We start from the raw sequence: 21,692 nt of genomic DNA, 5'->3' as shown, positions 1-21,692 counted from the left end.
CCAACATGATTTCTGTTACCTCCTTTTACTTTTGAAAAGAACCGTAACACAGCAGTGAATTAAGAGGTTTGTGTACTTTTTTTATACTTAGAGCTAATCAATACTCTTCCCCTTATCTTTGCATTCTGAAGGAACTACTTTACTCAGTGACTTACCCCTTCTGAGACTGGCAGAAGAGCTGCAGGAGCAGCAGGCTGTCTCACAGTCATCCAAATGCATCAATCATAAGTAAACCACTTTTGGGGAACACTGACTGATGTGCTATTAGAAAGCCTTCAGCCCAGTAAAATTTGTCTAGAGACCTTTTCTTATAGTGGTTCTGATGATATAAGCTTGAGTGAAAAGATCATTTTGTCTGCATGGAGTCCCACTGAAATCCCTGGGGTTCCACTTCCATATATACCCATACACTGCCCTGGCAGTACCAGAATTCAAAGGATTTAGCTTCCCTAACATTTTTGTCAGTCTGACTGTCTGAAAGACACGGCCAGGCCACTGATGGTTTTACCTTCACACATCAGCATCAAATCATACGATTTAACCCGAGTAATGGATATACTTTTCCCAGAAACACTTACATTGTTAGAAGCAGATGTGCTCCTAGAAGTTCTTGTTTATTTATTCAAAGCTGACAGGTCTCAGAGAGCACAAAGACTGCTCATATGCTGATTTCACACAGTTATGACCCGCTAGAAAGAGCGCTGGATATAACCTCAGCAGAGCCGGCTTAATCTCTAGCCTGGCACTATTGCATACTGAGCAAAACACTTTCCTCTTCTCCATTGTGTCTCGGTTTCTCCACCTGTAGCAAAAGGACAATACGATACCAGTTTCCTCTATAAGAGGCAGTGAGACTTGCTGATGAACCCCATGGCAAGAGCAGACACATTAACTGCTTGCCAAGGTTGGGCAAGTAAGTCATCGCCTCTCTTGAATTGCTTCCCCCATATCTTATAACCAAATTACTTAATTTTGCAACTCTCACACAGCCAAGCATGACTGGAAGAACAACAGCACAAGGAATATGATTCAAGCAAGATGGTTTTTAGTAAATATTTATTAGATACCATAGTAGCAAGTATGGTATGTCTCTGTATAATGGCTAGCAGATATCTCAGATAACCAAATGGTTATAAAGAGTTTATCCTCAAATAGTTTTCTTATTCCAACATTTCAAAACTTCAATGCAAAGCTGTATGCAATACTCTTATACACAGACATTAAAGTATTTTGACTCCTAAAAGGAAAACAAGTCTACTTGAAAATAAGTAATACAGACATCTGTGACAAGATGTAAACTAACATTTAAGACTAAGCCTGCAGCATATTTCACATTGGCTCTAACTTTGTGTGTTCATGCCACACTGATTCTGCTCTTTATTATCCTACATTCATAGCTTCAAACCCTTTTGGAAAACCATTCCATCTGAACCTGCACAGAAAGCGCCACATCCCCCCACCCTTCCCTCTGTCCCCTCCCCAAATATACCTTGCGATTTACAATAAAGCAGGCTTCATACAAAGAGCTTTAGATACAACCTTGCTTTCAGCTGACATGTAAAAAAAATTCTTCTACAGCTTTGGTGGTGTACATTACTACAGGCCAGAGGCACCAAAAATGGATTCTTTCTTTATAGTTCTTATATTCGGATACTACTGAAAGCAAGAATTTAAGTTAAATTAATACTGAGCATGTATACTGAGAACATGATCCTTATTTTCTATCTGGCACTTTGCTAGCAAGTGTCAAACATGTCTAGTACAAACAAATGATGAACATGCTGTTGTATACGGTCCCTCCAAGTCATCACCCCAATATATTGCAGGGTAAAGTGGCAGCGTTCTGCAATCTTTGAGGTCTCTAGGTCTGCCTGGTCCCTTTCACCAGCACTAACATTAATTTGCATAAACCAAAATTTGTTTCTGATGGGAAACTGGAATTCAGTACTAGCCGAATAGCCAGCTGAGGCCTGAGGAAGGGGTTAAGTTCCCTTCCCATAGCTTCTGAGGTTCAGCAGACGGCATTCTACTCTATCAAGTATAGACCTTCTCATATATGCTTCCTCATAAACGGGATCCTTCCTAGAAGGACTAAGATTATTCTTCAGCCATTCCTTTGCTGTCCAGTCTTTAGTAAGAGATTCATTCTGCAATGGATCATGGGATTGCTCAGACCTCCCATGAAATCCCTCRTACTGCCAATTAAACACTTGCAAAGGCTTCTGGGTCAGACAAGATCAGAAGTGGTGCTGGTATGTGTTACTTCTTTTGGAGAGGTATTTAATCTAGCCTGAGTAGTCCCYACCTCCCTGCTCCACAATTTGCAGCTCCCCTCAGCTGTGCTGATAGAGCTGTTTGCAGGGCTGTTCTGTAACCCGGATGACTGAAACGGTCTACGTTTAAAAAGGGTTATTTTCAACTTTTCAACATATCTCTCAAATATATTTATTTTCAGAAGTATTTTAATTTTCATTAATGCACATTTAGGCAGATTATGCCAGGAAAACAGAGATTAGCAGGAACATTTCCATTATTACAGCTACCATCATAGCAGATGGCATTAAAATAAAGAAAAAAAAGAAAAAMCCCTATAAAGCTCTCAAGACATAAACCAATCACTAAGTGTCAGAAGTTTCTAAAGCTCACCCCACAGCTGCACGCTGTAGGCTCACTCTTTCCTCGGAAGACCCTGGTGCAGGGATCAGAGACAGGGTACTAGAACGAAAGAACCACTGGAGTAACACAGTGTTACAAATTTCAGACCGATGGAGAACTCTGGGGAGAGCGGCTCCATTTCGGTAACTGCCTACATTCAATATTTTGGACATGTAGCACAAGTCACAGGTTCCTGAAGTGCCTGCTGATAGCACATATCCTGAGTCAAAAGTTGTAATAGATTGCAGTTATTCCAAGGACCAGTTAGACTGCTTTGCGTTGAGTAAATCTTACATGTCTGCAGGTTTATGCTCATTAAAGTGCATAGTGTTCCAGCACTGGGAAGCTTAGAATTTGCATACGCTTTTCCCAGTACTATCATTTATTGCTACCGAGCTAGTCACGATGCTGTAAATTCTTCTCTAAGCCACTGCTTTGGGATTGCGCCTGTGTGCGGCAATGGCTCCCTGTTCTCACGCTTGCTCACACTATTTCCATATATCTTCATCTACAGAACGAGCTGCTTCTGTATTCCAGACAGCAGCCCTAAAACATTAGAGAAATTCTGCACAGTCAGTTAGCGAGCCACACAAGCCACAGTTTACCCTTGGCTGCAGCGCGCCTTTTCAGTGAGCAATGAATTACCTAAATGTTTAGATATATTAATTTGACCTTAAAACAGTTCAACCCCTTATCCTTTCTCCATAAGGAAAGCGAAATATTTTCCTACCTGGAAAGAAAACTAAAGATATATTAGCACTTTACTGCTGGCTGTATTCTTACATGAGATATTTCTTTAGCTTTAAAAATGGCTGGGACTTTTTAGGGGGTTTGCTACACAAAAAGCCTTTTTTAATTTGAAAAAGTATACTTTCATTTTTCCCTCTGTAGATCACCTTTGGGCAGGCCATTTTGAATGTTTCAGAACAAAAGTTGCATCATCTTATGCCTTGGAGCTGTTTATCAATTCCTCTGACATCCTCTATCATGTTACAAACATTATATACAAACTGCTTTTTTTAAAGAATAAGTTAATCAGTCCTAGCAAAGGCTAGTTCTGCACAGCAGCAGCTAACATACTCTTGAACTAGTTCAGGGAGAAAAGCAGAAGTTTTTAGTTTGGATCTGAATTTTTTCTTCAAGTCCCAAATTGAACAAAAACTGGGCACCATAGGCAAATGCTAGTGTAAAGATAAATATTACCTACATAAGGATGTATACGTTTCCAAAGATAATGCTCAACTTAATAAAAATTAACAAAAATATTACTTACAAGCTAGAAGCATGGACTCAGTCTTCTGTATGCAATTTATCTGCTGTTACAAAAACGTGTCTCCACACTGTTCAAGGCATACAGTTCACACCAAAAGGGTATCATCTGCTTACATTTTTGTTACCTAATGGTATCACATACAAAAACTAAGATTACTACAAACAAGGAAAAATTATAATCTACTCTTTTCATCTTGCTTATTTGCACCTGCCAGTACCTTGCTGTGCTTTAGTTCCTCGGTTTCTCCCATGGACTCAAGCTCTCTCCCCCCCCCCCTCCCCAGGGCTCCTTCAAATGAAGGAAGGAAAACGAAGAGATAAAGTTACAAAACTGAAGGCAGTAGTCCATACTACTTAGAGTTTCAAAGGAAAACCTTCATCTGATTGACTCACTAGGATGTGCACCCAGTGAGAGATAGCTGGAAGTATAGCCGCAACCCAAACCATCCCATTCGGTGAGCAGGGAAGAGATTAGATGCCTTTCTCCCACCTGTTGGTCTACTGGGGGCCCTCTCCTGTAAGCAGCAGCCCAACAGACAAGAAAATAAGAAAACTGGACCATGGGATTCCTTGATAACTTCCCCGATTTGAAAAAAATTGCTTCAGAGAACTCAAACTCAGCTGCTTCTATCAGGCACCGTAGAAAGATGTTACACTCCCTAAAACAAAAAGTAGCATTTAAAGGCAAGAAAGGATATGACAGAAGTCACAGATAAACGATGGATCTAAAGGAGGAGAGAGCCAGACTTAGAATCACTATGGTTGTTGTGGAGAGAGATGCAGCTGAAACAGGGGAGAAAATAAGCCTTTTCCACGGAAAGGCATCTGAACCACGAGTCACCTTACTCTGCGCCTTTCAGCTGCTGGCCCCAGGCTGCGGTCTGCCCGAGAGAGGGCAATCGGCAACCGAGGCTTAGTTAAGCAACTCATCTGAAAGCTGTGTGCCACAAACCCATGAGCAACAGAAGGAGCTTGGAAAAGGAAGGAGGGGGGGAAAAAAAACCCCAATAAAACAAAAACACCAAAAAACCACAACCTCAATCCCCCAACAAATTAATTCTCCATTTCTTTTTATGCTCTTGACACAGGGCATTTCTTCAAACCCATAATCTGGAAATAACAAAGGGGAAAGTCTGCTTTTTCCCTTCTCACTTTGTAAATACATTTGAAAGGAATGCTTCCATTAAGAAAAAGGAGATGAATTTGAATGCTTTGCATGTTATTAATTAATTCTTCCTTTTTAGTTTACCTTCCATGTAGTTGCTCCTGAGGTTAAAAAACCAATCTGCCTGAGGTCTGCTTGCAGTGACTTTAATTTATCATACCTGTATGTGTAGAGACACAAAAGAAGAAATATCTGATAAACTGTACGCTATCACAGAGAGAAAAAGACGTGCTCAAATGATTTAACAGAATGATCTGTAAAAGCAAATAAACCCAAGTCTCTTCAGTGAGCTGTATTCTCCTGCTAGGTTATGGATTTCTTGCGTACCAACTGACAGTGGTGTATTTCTGTGCTACGTTTCAGAGGTTCATTGGAAAGAGCTACAAATAAATTCCAGCCGATCTCAGGCAGCATTCTGAAAGAGTCAAATTCCATGTCTCCAAAACTGGTTGCAATATCAATGCAGGTTTTTGGGTTTTTTTTTAAATGAGAAATTAAAACTTCAGACACGGTCCACATTTTAAATCATTTATTTTAGTAGGAAAGATTTTTGAAACCTGTACTTAAATTCATTTAAACTAGCTTATGCAAACACACAATTTTCACACACACACACACTTAAGTATTAAAAAAGTTGAAGAAAAGAAAAGGCTAGAGGACAGCGAAACTGCACATCACTCAAGGAGATCATAGTGCAATCGCTCAATCACTATAATACCTCACATCAGCAGGGAATATTAAAAATGGCTTGTGTTTACTGTATGACAGTCTTGATCCCCCTTCCCGTGATGGTTGGTCCTAACAGGATTATTAGAGATAAATGATTTCCCGGAGCTCTCCGCACGTCAGTACAGTAGTATTTGAATGGATATCCATCTGTGCCCAAGGAGCTAGAGGCTCTGTAAACAGGCACCCTAGAAACCCTTTCTTTCAGTGTTTAATAAATCAGTCTATACTGCTTTTCAGTTTTAGCTGTGAACAGTCCTGGAATGGCAAGAAATAYCTCAGGAAACATTTTGAGGCCAGAACCTACCGAAATAAAAAGAAACAATATGCTAATCAAGCACACAAAGGGAACAGAATACTTACGATGCTCCTAGTCATTCAAGAGCAAGATCGGGCAAACAGCCACAACCACRCCGTGATCTGCAGAAACTGCCATTGCATTACAGCCCTTTTCTTAGCAACATAACCTCAAGAAAATTTCTCAGCTCTGTCTGGTAACATGCATGGCTAAACTAAGTAATTTGTCTTTTCTCCTTTGACCTAATCCCTTCTATTGTCTTGAAGATTCTTAGAAAGGATATGATTAATTTTCAAAGTTATCCTTCCCTTTCCAGCATCTAAATTTACCAATGCTACAGTAAAACTACTATGCTTTTTATAAGGGTGCATTCCAAGAAAAGAAAACAAAACATTTAATAGGTTAAGAACAACATATCCTCTCTTTCATTTCTCCTTCAAAAGCTTAAAGTCTTGCTACTAAAACAACCTCTGGCATTTGTTGCAGCGAAGGTCAGTACTCTCCGCGTAGTGTTGGAGCCGGACACAGAACGTGCAAGCCTACAAAACTGAGCTTATGGGACACTGAGAAACGGCAAGATAGATTTATTCAAGCCTTCTCTCTCCCCAAACAATTTTCCCTGTAGTTACTTATTTTAAATTAACAAAAGGCTTGTAAGGAATAAATCCTTTCAGGGTTATGCACTTCAATGTTTAAATCAAATAAAAGGGAGAGAGAAAAGCATGCTCATTTCCAGTAAAACAAACTCTAAGTTCATATGCTCTAGACCATGACTTGTACTACCCTTTTCAATTTTCCTTCTCCTCCCCACCAATAAACCTATTTTAAGGCATTCCAAATAAAAATAAAGAAGCCTGAGCTATTTTTGATAAAAGCTGTAAAAACCCAAGCTACCAAATAGTGCTGCACTTTGCTAACGAGAGACTATTCAAATACAGAAAATATACCAAAGCAGCTCAAGCCACAACTGTTTTACATTGACCAAAACAATTAACTGCAGAAATTTAATGACTGCAAGGAATGTCACCCCCTTCCCTACGTAGAGGGCACAGTCTATGTCCACAGTTGTTGTGATACTCTCAGCACTGAAATAAAATAATTAGTCTTTAAGCTGATAATAAGGCACTGACCAAAGTCCTCTTTAATCCATGCACTCACCTCTCGACACATTATAAATTACAATAATGGTTTTAAAAAAGGATAAGCTCTTCAAATTCAGTGTCCACTTGTACAGATTCTTTTAATTACAACTTTCCCAAGCCAATCACCTTATGCACAAGCCATTTTTAGAGTAAAAGGGAAGAAAAAGGGCAGTATTTAAATAACAATGGAACTTTAAAAACTTGACCTTGTAAGGAGAATGAGCAAATAACTGATGTGATTTAGTACCAGCCCTGGTGTCTTGATGCTTATAACAGGCAGCATACTACAGCCAGCCATGAAAAAGATTAGAACTACTAACGTCGGTGAGTTAGCACACAAAAATAGGACAAAGAAAAATGCCACTGACAGAGCCAGAAAAAACAACATCACACAATTTATCTCATCTTGATTTGGAAAAGATTTGCTAAAGTTAAACCAAAAGCACAAATTCCATTTGCTTTTTATCAAAAGGGATCTAACCTCCCAGACTGCCTTAGCAGCACAGAAAAACCCACAGTTACTTCTGCTGGAAGGGAAAGCATTTCCTTTTAACATTTTTAGTGTCTCATATTAATAGAACCATATTGTTCCAAATGTATAAGTGCAAATAGAAGAGCCTGACATTGCAAGAAAAAATTAGATTAATTTACTTCCATTAAGGAAAAGATAACTGATAAAAATCCTGCTGTATTCTTTTGTGCTTTCTTTTACTCCATACATGTTTTCGAATACACATACTACTATAAACACTTTTGCTGGCAAAGTTCACGTACTGCACAGTTGAGTTGCGAGGAGGAAAGTTAATCAGCTGATTCCCCCAAACAGACACCGATTCTTCAAGCGAGAGGCTAAAACACTGTGCATAATTAGGGAGCTGCATAACAGGCAAGCTGCAGAGCTGACAAATAATGTCTGCCATTACGTTATTTTCCTGTTCAGATCTTTTAAGCAGTATTTGATTTTTACAGTAAACAAAAAACCTAACTGCAACACAATTTAAAAGCTAGGTGTTAAAGCTYCTTCATTAAGTATTTAGTATTTATTCATTTAGCATTTATAATTTTAACACCTCTCACTTGCACCTAACTGCTTAATGAATCACAATAACCAGAGCAGTGTTCCTATGGCATGAAATGTTTGGAAAATTAAATACATGCCTGGGATGAGCTATATCTAATCAAATTACCATTTTTTTTTTTTTTTTCAAAAACAAACCTCCTTATTTTCTTTCTAAGGACACAGGCATAGAAGCCAAACGTGAAAAACCTAGCTAAAATTAGAAAGGATTAAGCTGGAAAGATAAAAGGTAGCAGTAAGTATTCAACAACTGTAGTAAGAGCAGCGTAATGTATTTTTACTGCATTTGCACCAATTTTTTAAACCAGACATTCTCTGTTGCTCAAGCTTTCCCAAGACTTGGTTTAACTAACAAAACTGGTTAGCAGTCAGCAGGTGATTAACACTTACACTTAAAGCCTTGCTATGAAGATCTATTCTGAATGATTTTTGTTCATGTTCCTGCAATCAGGGAACTGTAAGGGACATCTTTAATTTCAAACCCAAAATACTACAAGTTAAAGTGACAAAGATTAGCTGAAATACTTCAGCAGTTATTGACAAGATAAAGACTTAGAGCAACACACTACAACATGAATCAAAGAGAAACAGTCAGCTGAGAGAGTCTGGATAACAGTCTTACCTGACCAATACTTGCTCGCTGCTGTCCTTGTTTTCTCAGCACTAGTTTTATTTTTTACTTATTTTTTTCCTTTTTTTTAAAAAAAGAGGAACATTTTCTTTACAGTGTATATGACTTGTCTGATTCTTTCCAAAGCTTAACTGGGGCAGTCTTCCCTTAGGTGACAAAACCATCACCCTTCCTGAGGGCCATCTTTCTCCAAATACGTAGCATTTCAGTATTTTTGTGCCCTGTAGGACAACATAACTAAACAGGAGGTAAACCAGAGGAAAGCACTGAACTACTCATTGTAACAAATGCCAATAACGTTTTCTGTGCTGTCACTATTCTCTCCAATTGCTAATGAAATATTTTAAGAAACTCCTCCCACAAGAGACAATCTGTCCCGTGAAAAATGGCATATCTGAAAGTGGAAAAACAAAGATGAAGAGGAGGAGGAGGCCCAAGAAAAAAGTTTGTAACAACAGTTTGCTAGATTTGTGCACTGTTTTCTCCACCGTCCTCCTACCACAAAAATCTAACATAAAACAGCTGGAAAAATACAAAAAAAAAAGAAAACAATAACAAGTGACACCTTCTGATCTGGCTCTGTCTTTAGCAAAGCTGAGAGATGTCAGGCTGTGGCTCCTGGTTGCACGTTTCCTTTCACTAACAGAAGAACAGATACGGTTATGCTGCAATGACTCTATATTAGCTTATTTAAAAAATTCAAAATTCACAGGGCTATTATCCACAATGCTTAAAAAAGTACACACATTGTTAAAAAACACTTAGTTGTTGAGAAGAAACACACATTAAGTAATTTGTTAAACGAAAGACCCAAACAGAAGTTGTGCAAATTCTACTACAGTAACACTGCTGGCTATGAAGATGTTGTCTTTACTATACACCCAACATGGGTTAACTTGAGAGACATGAGAACTGAAGAGGGATCCAGCACGAGCAACCTCTTTCCAAAATACATGACTTCAGGATCCGAAGAGACTATTCATTGCCCACCAAAACAGTAAGAAATCGCAAAGGGACACAAATCCCCACAGTACTTCTGGTGTAATTCTAACAGAAACATCCTCCTTCTGTTTTCTCTTGGAAACATAATCCAGCCTATTAGTATTTATTCCAGGTCACCAAGAGGTTCTTTGTTTTTTTGTTTTGGTGTTCTTTTTTAATGTGAGAATGGATGACCCTTCTCTTTTTTCCCCCCAGAAATCAGAAATTATTCATTTCCATTAAGAGATTAATTTGACTCTGGAAAAATTAAAAAGTGAACTTACAGGCTTCTACTCTGATGCAATAAATGAACTATACATTTTCAAAATAAATCACTACTACTAGAAACCTTTATTACATAGTCAGAGAGCTCTGCCACAGACTGGTGGATAGTTTGTTTCTTTTCAAAAAGCAGCATCATGGTGGAGTCTGCAAGCTTATTTATGGCCACTAAACCACGATGTCAATGGAACATTTACTACTTTTTCACAGACTAGAAGCTGTGATATAAAATTCATATTTTGGACAATGTTTCCTTGCTTTAGATATTTCTGAAGATTAAATAAAGACTAACCATCTAGGAAATTCCATCTGACTTCAAGGAAACCCAAATAAAGCAAGAACCAAATTCTTAGGCATAAAACACACATGTAAAGCATGGCTCCCTTTTTACAATCCGAATGATTTTCTTGGAGAGTAATTTCAGTGACCAAGAATTATTTCTATCAAGAATGGAATATTGATAGTCCTACATCTTTTCTTTCCTTAAGTTATTTCATGTTCAATTAAGTATTTTCCTGAAGATCAAAACAGCTTCTGTACATAAGGTCTGCTTTAGGCCACGTTATCAATAATGCACAATGTCATATATTTTGACTAAGACAGATAATAAAATCAGTAATTGCAAAATGAGAACATGAATGCTTGAAATTGTGCCTCTATCATTTTAAAGTGTAGGTCTTTTAAGTGATATTATGAAACATCTTACACTAACAGTGTTCCCTAGCTGGTAATTAATAGATACCCAGAGAAGTAAAACGCCTCAGTGAACTTAGCAAGGTGGTGTTTTTCATCATGGAACCTTCATGTGCAGAAGGGTGAAAGGCATAGAAATAAAAAGGGAGGAAAACACTCAGTCCTGACCCAGCAATGCTTTCAAAGGTCTCTCTCTCACACAGCAGCCACCCAAAACACATGAACTAGGTTTTAACCAGGAATTAGGTAACAACATACCAAAAAAATTTTTGGTGTCTAAGTGCTCAGCCTTTGCGCCACTTGCCGCGACTATGGCTCCCATACAGTACTAAGGTTTGCAAGCTTACTGCTATATTAAACTTGCATTTGTTACAATTCTCATACTCTTAGGTCTGAGTGAAATGCTGCTGCTCCAGGTTAAGTGTGCCTGGGGAAAGCTCCCATTGAGAACTCCTGGTATAGTCTAAACAACATCTCTAGAACGCGTAGTACCTCTTTCACCCGGTTCAAACCCAGCTTTTGATACAACGCTTAAATTTCAGTTTACTTGTTTTCTTAAGAATACCTAAAAAGGTGAGTTATTTTCAAAATTAGTATAAAGTTAAAAGAAACTCAAACTAGCTACAATCTATTTAACTCAAGCACAGCACCGCCAGAAGTTTCACACACGCTATTTGGTGTTTCATGTTGGTTTTCCTTTCACTCTTTAAGGCAGTGGTTTCCACAGGTCAGTTCAGAGAATATTATGAAGCATGGTCCATGGCAATTCACGTTGCAACTCCATTTTTTCCTTCGGGGACTTATTCCCCACCCATTAGTGGTTTGTTCAGGGCTCCAGAGTTCAGAGATCGAGTTGACAGGCTCTGTTCTGGCACAGAATACAGCTGGCACATTTTTCATCAGGGCCTCATTCTCAGTTATGAGATGGTTCAAATTGTTCTCTTTTTTGTTTTGAATTAGCCTATTATTCAAAAGTCATCAAGTTGGCAGGAACCTGAAAATAAAAATATAAATAATGGCTGATGTTGTTTTGTGTAGTAGCTTTTCACATTCCACTGTTTCACAGACTGTTCACCTGTTTACATGCATGTTGTAGCATTCATTCTATCCCAGAAAAAAGGGGAAAAACAACTGTAATTAAGCATTCAAGTATACTTAAAGCTGTAGCAAACCCAAGTATATCCAAGATATTAAACTAGAACATGGTTTATAGTTTTATTATATGGTCTTAGATTATGTCTTGTTAATTTTGATGAAATTTGAGACATAAACTGTAGATGAAATGACATTACCCTGATCAATCTTAGTGCCAAACTGTACAGGCAGAACCTTCTCACCTGACTCCCAGTTACGGAGTCCCAGTTAGAGGTTTCCTAGCACACAGGTCAGGGTGCCTTTGAAACTCAAACAAAATACAAAACCTAACTTTGCGACAGATTTCCCCAAATAATGGAGAGAAGAGCAATTTCCTCATTAATTGTTAGAAAAATGGAAGCACTGAGGGCAGTGCTGTCAAAAATCACAGAGTAAGTATAGGTCAGAAGCAAGTCAGCAGTCTTCTCCCAACTGAGAATGTCATTTTATGAATACTTCTCCCCTCCACCCCAACAGAGGAGGGAAAAATTTTAGAACAAGCTTCCTATTTTATGTCCTAAGGTGATTCAAATGAGAGAGTTTTTGATGGATCTACATCATTTTTACAATATGGATTTCTAGAGATGTGTTGCCTTTCGGTATCAATAAATCTTTACTCTGTGCTAGGCTGCACTTAGAGGATCTGAAAAGTCTTTCCCCCCACAAGTGATTGATGTAGGCCCTCTAGTATTTTTGAGATTAATTTATAAAAACTAGGCATATAAACACTTCCGTAGGCTTTTCCTATAGAAAACCTAAACGTCTGTTGCGGACATCACTCCCTTTCATGAATATTAAAGCTATTTTGCATTACAACAGTTTACATTCCATTTTTTTTGTCTACAGAAAGTTCGCGCAACAGCAACAACTCTTGTTTACCCAGGTTATTAAAGAGCCATTGCATTCCAGATGACTGCCAATAACTATCCAGTTTGATCATATTTGAAGAAAGTATTTCTTGCCTATGTTTATCATTCACCTGTAGGAGGAAGAATGGTCAGCTGGGCCACCATTACAATTTTTAAATTTGTTAAAATGATTTCTGATACCATTCAATTTGGTAGGTGCCTATGCTCTATTGAAAGCATGTTTAAACATCCAACCTTTCTTATGCAGTTGTTCTTAATAACAAAACAACGCGTTCCATTTTCAATAGTACCACAAGGTATTTCTCTAGGGTAAGTACTGGTCAGCAGTCAAATCATGATAAAGAAAAAAAATTTAAAAGAACATTTTAGTAAAATGAGTAAGTTTTACTCATTTTAGCTTATATGAACCAACCTATATTACATAATGTTTGTGCAAAGCACTGCTTCTTCTATGGGGGGGGACCCTATGCATTAATCAGGCACATTAGGTGCAACTATGCTGAAAGAACCCATATGGTACAACTACACAATTATGCCATAAAACAGTAAGTATGCAACAAACTACGGTGGCAGGGCTTTGGGCCTTCTAGGGGCAGTTATTTTATTCATGACTCCCCTCCTCTTTTTTTTTTTTTTTTGTTGTTAAAACCAACCAACCAACCCATCCCTCCACCCTCCTACACTTATCTTCGCCTTGCTGGCTTCCTTTCCCCAGGTGGCCCCTCCACGATCCTTCTTCGGCTTGCTGCTTTAGGACAAGTTAGGAGCTGCGTGCTTTAAGCAAGTTTGCATTATAAAGTGTTGTTAAGCCTTACTGAATAAAAGCTTTCCTCAGAGGGCAGTTTGAGGGCCTGCCTGGCAGTTGTCACCTCCCTGCAAACTCTTCCGTTACCACCATTTGCTACTATTCCCATCTTTTCCAGCCAGGAACAGTTTCCTCTCTAGCGTCTCAGGTGCTTTCAAGGGAGCTTCTGCAACTCTCCTGACTCCTTAGATTTCTCTCGGAAGCAGAAACGAGCAAAAATGTGCAGGATGATCYGGAAAGATCCTTTTGTTCCCCCTTCCATTTTAAGGGCAGCCAGGCAGAAGCAGGCAATAGAAATTCAGTAATTCTTTTGCTTGGGGAAATCAACAAACATGCAAAGGAGAAGGAAGATTTCAGGAAGACAAAATGGTGACCTCAGAAGGCATTTTTGCAGATGCAAAGAAGTCAGGAAGAATTTATATGGGAACAGGAAAATTAGTAAGGGTTGGAGTGGGAGTCTTTTTCCTTTTTGACTCACAAAATTCTACCTTTGCTTTTTAAAGTCTGTCAAACGTACTCAGGACTGAAATATTTTTCTACACTTAAGAAATACACACTAACAACAGGCATGCCCAAGACCTGACAAAATGGCACTATGGATAGCTATCTGGACCTGGTATTGAATGCTACAGCTTACAACTTTTTATATAACTGTAAAAGAGCCTTTTTAAAAATGGGCAATGACAAAAATATTGCCACTGGGATAGAGATTTTTAGAGCACTCCTTCCATTTCCCAAATTGCCCAGTTGCTTTAAATTAGCCTCAAGATAGACTAATGGATCTTTCTTCATTACCACAGAAGCTCTGGGGACTTGTTTACAAAGGAGAGCTAGGGCAAAAATCAATAAGCATGTGAAATCAGTGTACAGACTGGTCAGAGTATTTTGCTTTTCATACAAGGCAATTAATTACAGTTCGGTCATCTTGCAGATCTGTCAGTGCTGAGCTCTCAGCAGAGCCATACTTCTTTTGCAACACCTTGCTCTCACCTGTTGTCTGTTGCTTTGGCAGGCAGCACTCAGGTGTTTAAACCAGAGCATTGCATTCATTCGATTTCCAGCTTGAAACTTATATGAATTTCCTAAGGGAGAGAGGTAGGAAAAAAATGATGAAGAAACACAAACAATACTATACTTAAATTCTATCTATATCCAAATAAATCTAAATTGAAACACTATCAAAATATTTAAGAGCAAAAGGTTCATGTAACTTTACACTTGGACTGGCATAGATGCAACTTAATGTTTGATCTAGTGCAAGAGAAGTCTCAGCTCGTGAAGGATCATCTTCCTTCCAGACATTCTAGATTTCAACTAAGACCAGAGTCAAATAGAAGAAAACATTTCTCAGAACCATACAACTAAGATATGGTTTTGTTCAATGCCATTATTTTTAATTTTAGTATATCATTTCATTATATACAGTTTCATGAAGTACAATATAGCTCTGAAATGCATTCTAGAAAGCTACCTTAGAAAGTATTTGGAAATTAATTCTAAACATATTGACATATACTGGACCAGTATTTTCAGCATCTAGTGTTATACAGTGCTTGATTGCATGCTTGGGCCCAGAAAGGCCAATTATTACAAAAATGTTTCTGATTGCTGTTGCTGAGGTTAGGCTGACAAGCGCTTATAAGTTATATGACTCAATTTATGTATCAGTTCCATAGGATAGATGCTCTGAAACAAATAAAATTAAAATGTATTGAGACGAAGTGAACAAAGCAATAAAGAATGTTGAGCTACTCTAGCACAGCTGCTTTTGATGCTCTTTCTGCTTGGTTTGAAGTGCTACGGAAAAATAATTTCTTCAGTTGTAGTTTAAACTGAAACCAGAGCTCTATGTTGGAATAAAGGGAAGCACTTTTTTTTCCCCCAGTTCTTTTTCACCAATTTTTTTTCTTTCGCTTCTCTTTCTGCAAAATAGTCAAGTTGTACTGTTTTTCATGGTAAGAGTGCTGCATTTGAATAGATGTTTTGCTCTGGACTTTGTTTTTATTTGGAGAGGACTGGGGACTGCTCAAGCATCCGGTCTTAGTAGAATATTGAATTTTTTATTGTTACTTATCTTCATGTATGTCAAAATGTCTCTGAATAGTCTCAATATAGTTTAAAAGAATGCAGATGAATACTTAAAATAAAAAACATAAGTAGAACTGTTAGAGTCAATCTGGAGAGTTCTTAAAACTACGGAAGGAAGACTAAGTAATCTCTATAGATAATTGTTCCCATAAAATACTGGAGGTAAACATGACATGTTGGAGAGCAGCTGAAGCAGTAAAAGGTAATATCCCTTCCAAATTTCATTACAGTTGCTTTTGAACACCTCAGCAAGGCAAGTGCTTGTTCTGGGAATCGCTGCACTCGGGATGTTGGTGTTACTTACCCTTCTCAGAATCCGTCAACAAAAAGAGATCTGGATGTTCAGGGTCATCTGCCATCATCACCATCCAGCCTACCACTGACACATTCTTACTAGGTGTGGATTTGAACTGAAAATACAAGCAGAGACAAACTAATGTAAAGTAAAAAGCTTCAACCTGATTGACAGCACTGCACGTAACATTCAAAAAGGTGGTTCCTTTCCATGTCACTGTGATGGACACAGAATAATGTTATTAAATTTAGTGGAAGCATAGCACTTCATAAAACTAAGGCAGGCTATGAGTTTTATACGGAATTAGTGAAAACAGAATTTGCCACAATGGATGAAATTCAAAACAAATTAAAAGGAATATCACAATCCAAACCATGTGCTGACAAACATCTAAACTGCGTTGTATGAACATAATAGCATTCCTCACCATATTATTGCACACATGTGGGCATCATATTAAAAAAAATGCATTACCAGAACATTAAGGCTGCAAAGCTAAACTCTCAATTGTTAACAAACAGAAGAACTAAACCTGTCTGTGCAATAATTGCTCAAAGTTAACATGCCTATTGATTATAGTAGTTTGTAATTACACATAGCAAGAGTCCTGTGGACAAGATAACAACTGTGTAATTAAATATTATGACTTGATAAATGAAATGCATCAAATGAGGGGGAATATTTGATAAACAAGTACACAGAACATAATGTGCTCATTTATTGACAGGGTTTTAAAAACGAAGGGTTTTTCCTGTTCAAGGTGTTACTTGTACTTTGAAATATAATTTACGCCACTTCTTCCAAGCACAGTACCTGTCTCCCCTTCACTAGTTTCTCTCTTGACAGCTCCTTGGTTCCCAATCCTTTTCATTCACCTGGTCAATATTATTTTCTACTTATCAGGCTTCTTGTCTGAGTTCCAGGCTACTTGCGCATTAAATCCAACTCATTTCCAACCCACAAGCTTCCTTCTCCCTAGACTCTATCTATTAGCAGACTGTCACAATTCACCTCTCACTACTTGCTCAGACAGTCCTGTCATCTCTCCAATATTTAATGCAGTCTCTCTCAGGTCTCTAGTTGCCAGATCTCCTCTTCCCACATCCATGGCTCCTTCACAGGCTTTTCATTCTGTCTGAGCATTCCTGCCTTCTGCAGCGCTTTACCCCACCTTCTGAGCCCAGAAGGACCAACTCCGCTACATCCTGTTCCTTATCAAATGCGTTTTCCTCCTGTCTTGTGAAATCCTACTCTTTAATAACAAGGTAATATTGACCTCTTTTTAATTACAGTTATCTTTTAGAAACCATAAAGCTAAAACATCTTTTTATCATTTTAAAAATAACACTGTTTTACTGTTACAAGTCTAATAAAAAGGAAACATAAGCAAGAGAAACCATTCTTGCCAATTAGTTTGAGGGTATCATGAACAAAATAAGAGCTTATAATGAATATTCTCTGCAAGACAATATAATTATTTCATAAACAAAATATTCCATTGCAAGTTCAATGTCAGTTATTCCAATCTATACCATACATTAACTAGAGACTTTAAATATCTAAAAAAATTTAACTGTCCAGGAGTCATGCAACAGGCTACATTTTAAAGCCCAGTCTAAAATACGGACAAACTTTCAATGAAAAAATGTTAGGCCAACACTTGAAAAACAAAGTATCTTAACCAAGTTCAAAATAATTTAATAGTCCAGTTTCTCCAAACCTTATAACCTTTTGAATGCATCACTTGCATGCTGCCATCTCTACGTTGCTACAGTTACACTTGCAGGAAACATTCCATTACAAGTTCCTGCCAGTCACATTTAGCTCAAATTTTCATAGCATCAGTGGAAATACGAAACTTGGAAACTTTGAAGGGATGTTTGTACAGATAACTTAAGTGTAAAAGTGATGACGTCTGTTCTTAGGAAAGACCTGTCTGCCAAACTTCAAAATGCATGGCTGGTTTTGGTATCACTGTGGATAAAATTGTGGGAAAAGACCATTCCTCATAAAACTTGTAGAACCACATATACTAAAGTCATTCTGYAGCCTTTGGGAGATGGATAACTTTGGTAACACCTCAAAAGAAAATGACACTTTTAAAGAAATAAATTAAAAAGCTGCATCAGACAATATTTCATTACACAAAGGAAGCGAGGGCTGAATAATAGGAATATTAGTTCCTTCCAAACAGAAACCAGAATTTCTTTGAAGAATCATTTATCAATGCCTTGCAGTGAGTAATGAAATATATTAAGGAAGTTCTATCTGAAAGAAGAGACACAGACTGAAAAGGGAATAAAATAAGAAGATTGCTCATGAGTTTCTGTTGTTGTTTTTAAAGTGAAAGTATATCTGAAGGGCTTGTTATGGACTCACTGAAGACGCTGTCTTCAAAAATAAGATGATGACCTGCATTTAAGTGATCAGCAAAATGCAAACTTCAAAGAGCCTTACAACAGCATGAATAGGTAATTATTTTTACAGATGTGGAAATTTAAGTCACAAAGAGGTTTTAATGGGTTACAGGATAGCACTGTAGCTCCTGAACTGTACTCATATTTTTAGAGTTTCATGAAAATAAATGACATATAACCAAGGTGGCTAAGAGCAAATACGTGATGACAGTAGACCTACAATATGTGAAATGCAACTGAAACTGCTAGAGCTTGCTTTTTTTTTTTTTCTTAAATCACCACTGCAAGATTTTTTAAAACTTTCAGAACAATTATTTAATCATGGTGCTTCTCCAGGAAATAAAACGGTCCACACTGGGGAAGAGCTTCCTGCCAGCATCAATCCATCATCGCTCTAAACGCTTGTCAGCTTTCCATCCATTTGCACTGCCGGATTTGTATTCCGTGTTTACACAGTCCCCCAAGGCAGTTCATTCTCCACTGATGCATAGAGCCTTGCTAACAGCAAGTCGGCTTTGTTCACTTGAAGGGAATGAAAGCTTCATTGTAATTTAATGTTTCTGGTTTCTCTTTGCCTTTTCATACAGGCCACTGGATTGACACTGTCTTATTATATACATAGAAAACTACACAGCTCTGGTGCTAGGCTTCACATAACTAGCATTTTTTGTTGTTCTTCAGAGCTTAAAAGCATTTATACATAAATCTTTGAATCAAGAACTCTGAATTAATTTGAGCAGACTTTTCATTCCAACCTCTTGGCACCTACAGTTTTCCTCCTCATCTTCTGTCAGAACTTTACAGCTTTCTAATATTCAAATCATTCTCTCAGTGGCTGAACACACCTCCTAGAATGACAGCATTCTTGAGCAGTGCATGTCAGTGAAAGTGTTTGAGCAACAACTGTCAAGTTTTCTAGAGCTCCAGTGAATGGGTACAATTTTGTATACAACATGCAGAGGAAAGGTTTGAAACGGAGAAAGGTTCTCTTGAGAGCAAAGGCTCAGAAAGTCTGTTTCCCAAATATCTACAAACATGGAAAAGTCTCTTGAGCATGCTATACTGTCACACAAACTTTTCCATCCCAATCCCTGAAGAGCAGCCTTATTGATGTATTCTCATTTTTCAACGAAAATGCTTTTCTCTAAGACTAATTTTAATATGGCTATTTTCACTATCGACCTTTTCTAAAGGTGCAGAAGTGCTGTAAGTTTTATCATGGATGCTTACTGTGGGTACCATTCAAACACAAGAGAAAACCTTAAGCGTTCTCCAAACATTCGTCTGAGATTCTCCTGTACCTCATCTCTGCGCTCGAAAGTTCATGTACTCATTATAGACAATTTTTCATTACCACATTAATAACTGAAACCTGTTCACTACTTAACATACAAAGCTCATTCCATACAGTAGTCTTACCTGGCGAGCACAACACAAGAAAAACAAAACAACCAACCCACACTGAAATTTATCCAGAGCTAACAAAATTTGTCTCATCCAGGTATCTAAAGCATCCTCTTCCTTTGGATCAGAATCATGCCTAGAATACGCACTGGAAGCGCTCCTTTTTCTTTGACCCCAGGCACGTCAAGAAGAACTGGCCTGCCTTTGTCTAAAAAGGAGGAGATTTCTTGCCCTTTTTGTTGGATTACACTGGGATTTTTATGAGGTAATTTTCCGACGAGCTTGGCTATTATAGCTTGGAAGAGCTTCCAGTGCCCGCGCATTCCAAGTCCTCAGTCTCAGCTGCCTGAAGCAACAGCAGCAGAACGGCCAAACGCATGCCTATAATCAAGACAGTTATTTACCATGAGAGCCCTGGCCAGGAAACTTTATATAGCACAGACTGACTTTGTTGTTTCCAGCGCTCCTTTCCTTGTCACCGAGGCCTTGAGAAAAGAAGTTGCAGAGAGAGATTTCTACATGGCTGCAGAAGATGTCGGGAATATTTTAGATAAAAGGAATCCCACGTAACTGCTGCCCACCTACAATTTATTCTCCCTTGATTAAACTTTCATTCTGAAATTACAAAAAAGTATGAACTGAAGCATGATCCTTGTCATCATAAACTCCAGAACAAAAGCTGAGGCTTTGGTACAATAACTCTGCAGCGACATGGATGGAAATCTAAACCACCAATGAAAGTGCAAAAGGTACTACATGGGCAGACTAACTGAACAAAGTTATTGATCACCTATTATTAGGCTGCTTAATAAACTGAGGCCTCTCCTCCTATCCCTCCCAATCTCAGTCTCCCACAGGAGTTACCGGGATATCTTCCATCTTAATTCCAGCATAAAGATTATACTCTGGGTGATGATAACCTTTGGAGCAGATACATCTACTCACAGTGAGCTATTTACTTGATTAAAATAATACAATTCCTACTAGCTACAGTTTGGATCGCCTTTTAATTATCACTGCACTTGGGAAACCAAATTACAGGCCTGGGCTTCATACCACTCTTTGTATACAGAAGCAGAAAAAATGTTTGCTGCCTTAAAGAGCTAAAAGCAAGACATCAGCTGCATATAGACAAACCCAAGGCTGTGCTGGATAGTTCAGTCCCATTCTCTAGAAACAACTGTTGAAACAAATCTGCTCTAGCAGGCATTGCATTTTATTAAGGTTGTTCCATCCTCCCTTTCCTGGGAACTTCACTGCTCAAACTCGGCTCAGCATTCACCACCTATCAGAAGCCTGCCCACATTATGGATTTTAAGGTCTCCTAGCCTCCATTTGTAAACTTGGTTATTAATCTGCTGGCATATCCTTGAACAAATAAATAGGAGAGCATAAGGATGCAAGACATTCTTAGACATGTTTAGCTTGCTAAGAACTTGTCTCAGTTCACTAGCAGTTTAGTTCTAGATACTGCAACAAATCAGAGTGATTTGGGGGATAGGAAAAGTTCATTTAATGAAAATGATTTTTCAAATTCTGAAAATGATTTCTGAAAGAGCATTCTAAATGGATACGACTCCATTGTCAAGACCAAAGTAAAGGTTTTTGTACCAACAGAGACTCAAGATGATCAGATACCAGATCTGAATTTTTACATTTGTTATTTTTACTTCATTTACTTTTCCTAAAGAAAGAAAAAACATTTGAATGATTAAAACTGTTATTCTGAAGGAAATGTATAAGCAAATGGACCATAT

The 21,692-nt window shown here is 38.1% G+C and overlaps 1 protein-coding gene across 5 annotated transcripts in view; it reads right to left on the bottom strand.

Moving 5' to 3' along the window:
- Positions 1–5,606: 5,606 nt before the first annotated feature.
- Positions 5,607–21,692, bottom strand: part of RALGPS2 (Ral GEF with PH domain and SH3 binding motif 2) — a 135,099-nt gene continuing 119,013 nt past the window's right edge. For all 5 annotated transcript variants that reach the window (XM_026084673.1, XM_026084671.1, XM_026084672.1 and 2 more), the window contains 3 exons: positions 16,124–16,229; positions 14,722–14,813; positions 5,607–11,917 (listed from right to left, as the gene is read on the bottom strand). In XM_026084673.1, coding sequence (XP_025940458.1) covers positions 11,888–11,917; positions 14,722–14,813; positions 16,124–16,229 — 228 coding nt within the window. In that variant the 3' untranslated portion in view covers positions 5,607–11,887. The remainder of the gene's footprint in view (positions 11,918–14,721; positions 14,814–16,123; positions 16,230–21,692) is intronic.

This window comes from Apteryx rowi, unplaced genomic scaffold (genome assembly GCF_003343035.1).
Source record: "Apteryx rowi isolate R43461 unplaced genomic scaffold, aptRow1 scaffold_65, whole genome shotgun sequence".
NCBI lineage: Eukaryota > Metazoa > Chordata > Aves > Apterygiformes > Apterygidae > Apteryx > Apteryx rowi.
This window is presented reverse-complemented; position numbering and strand designations above follow the sequence as displayed.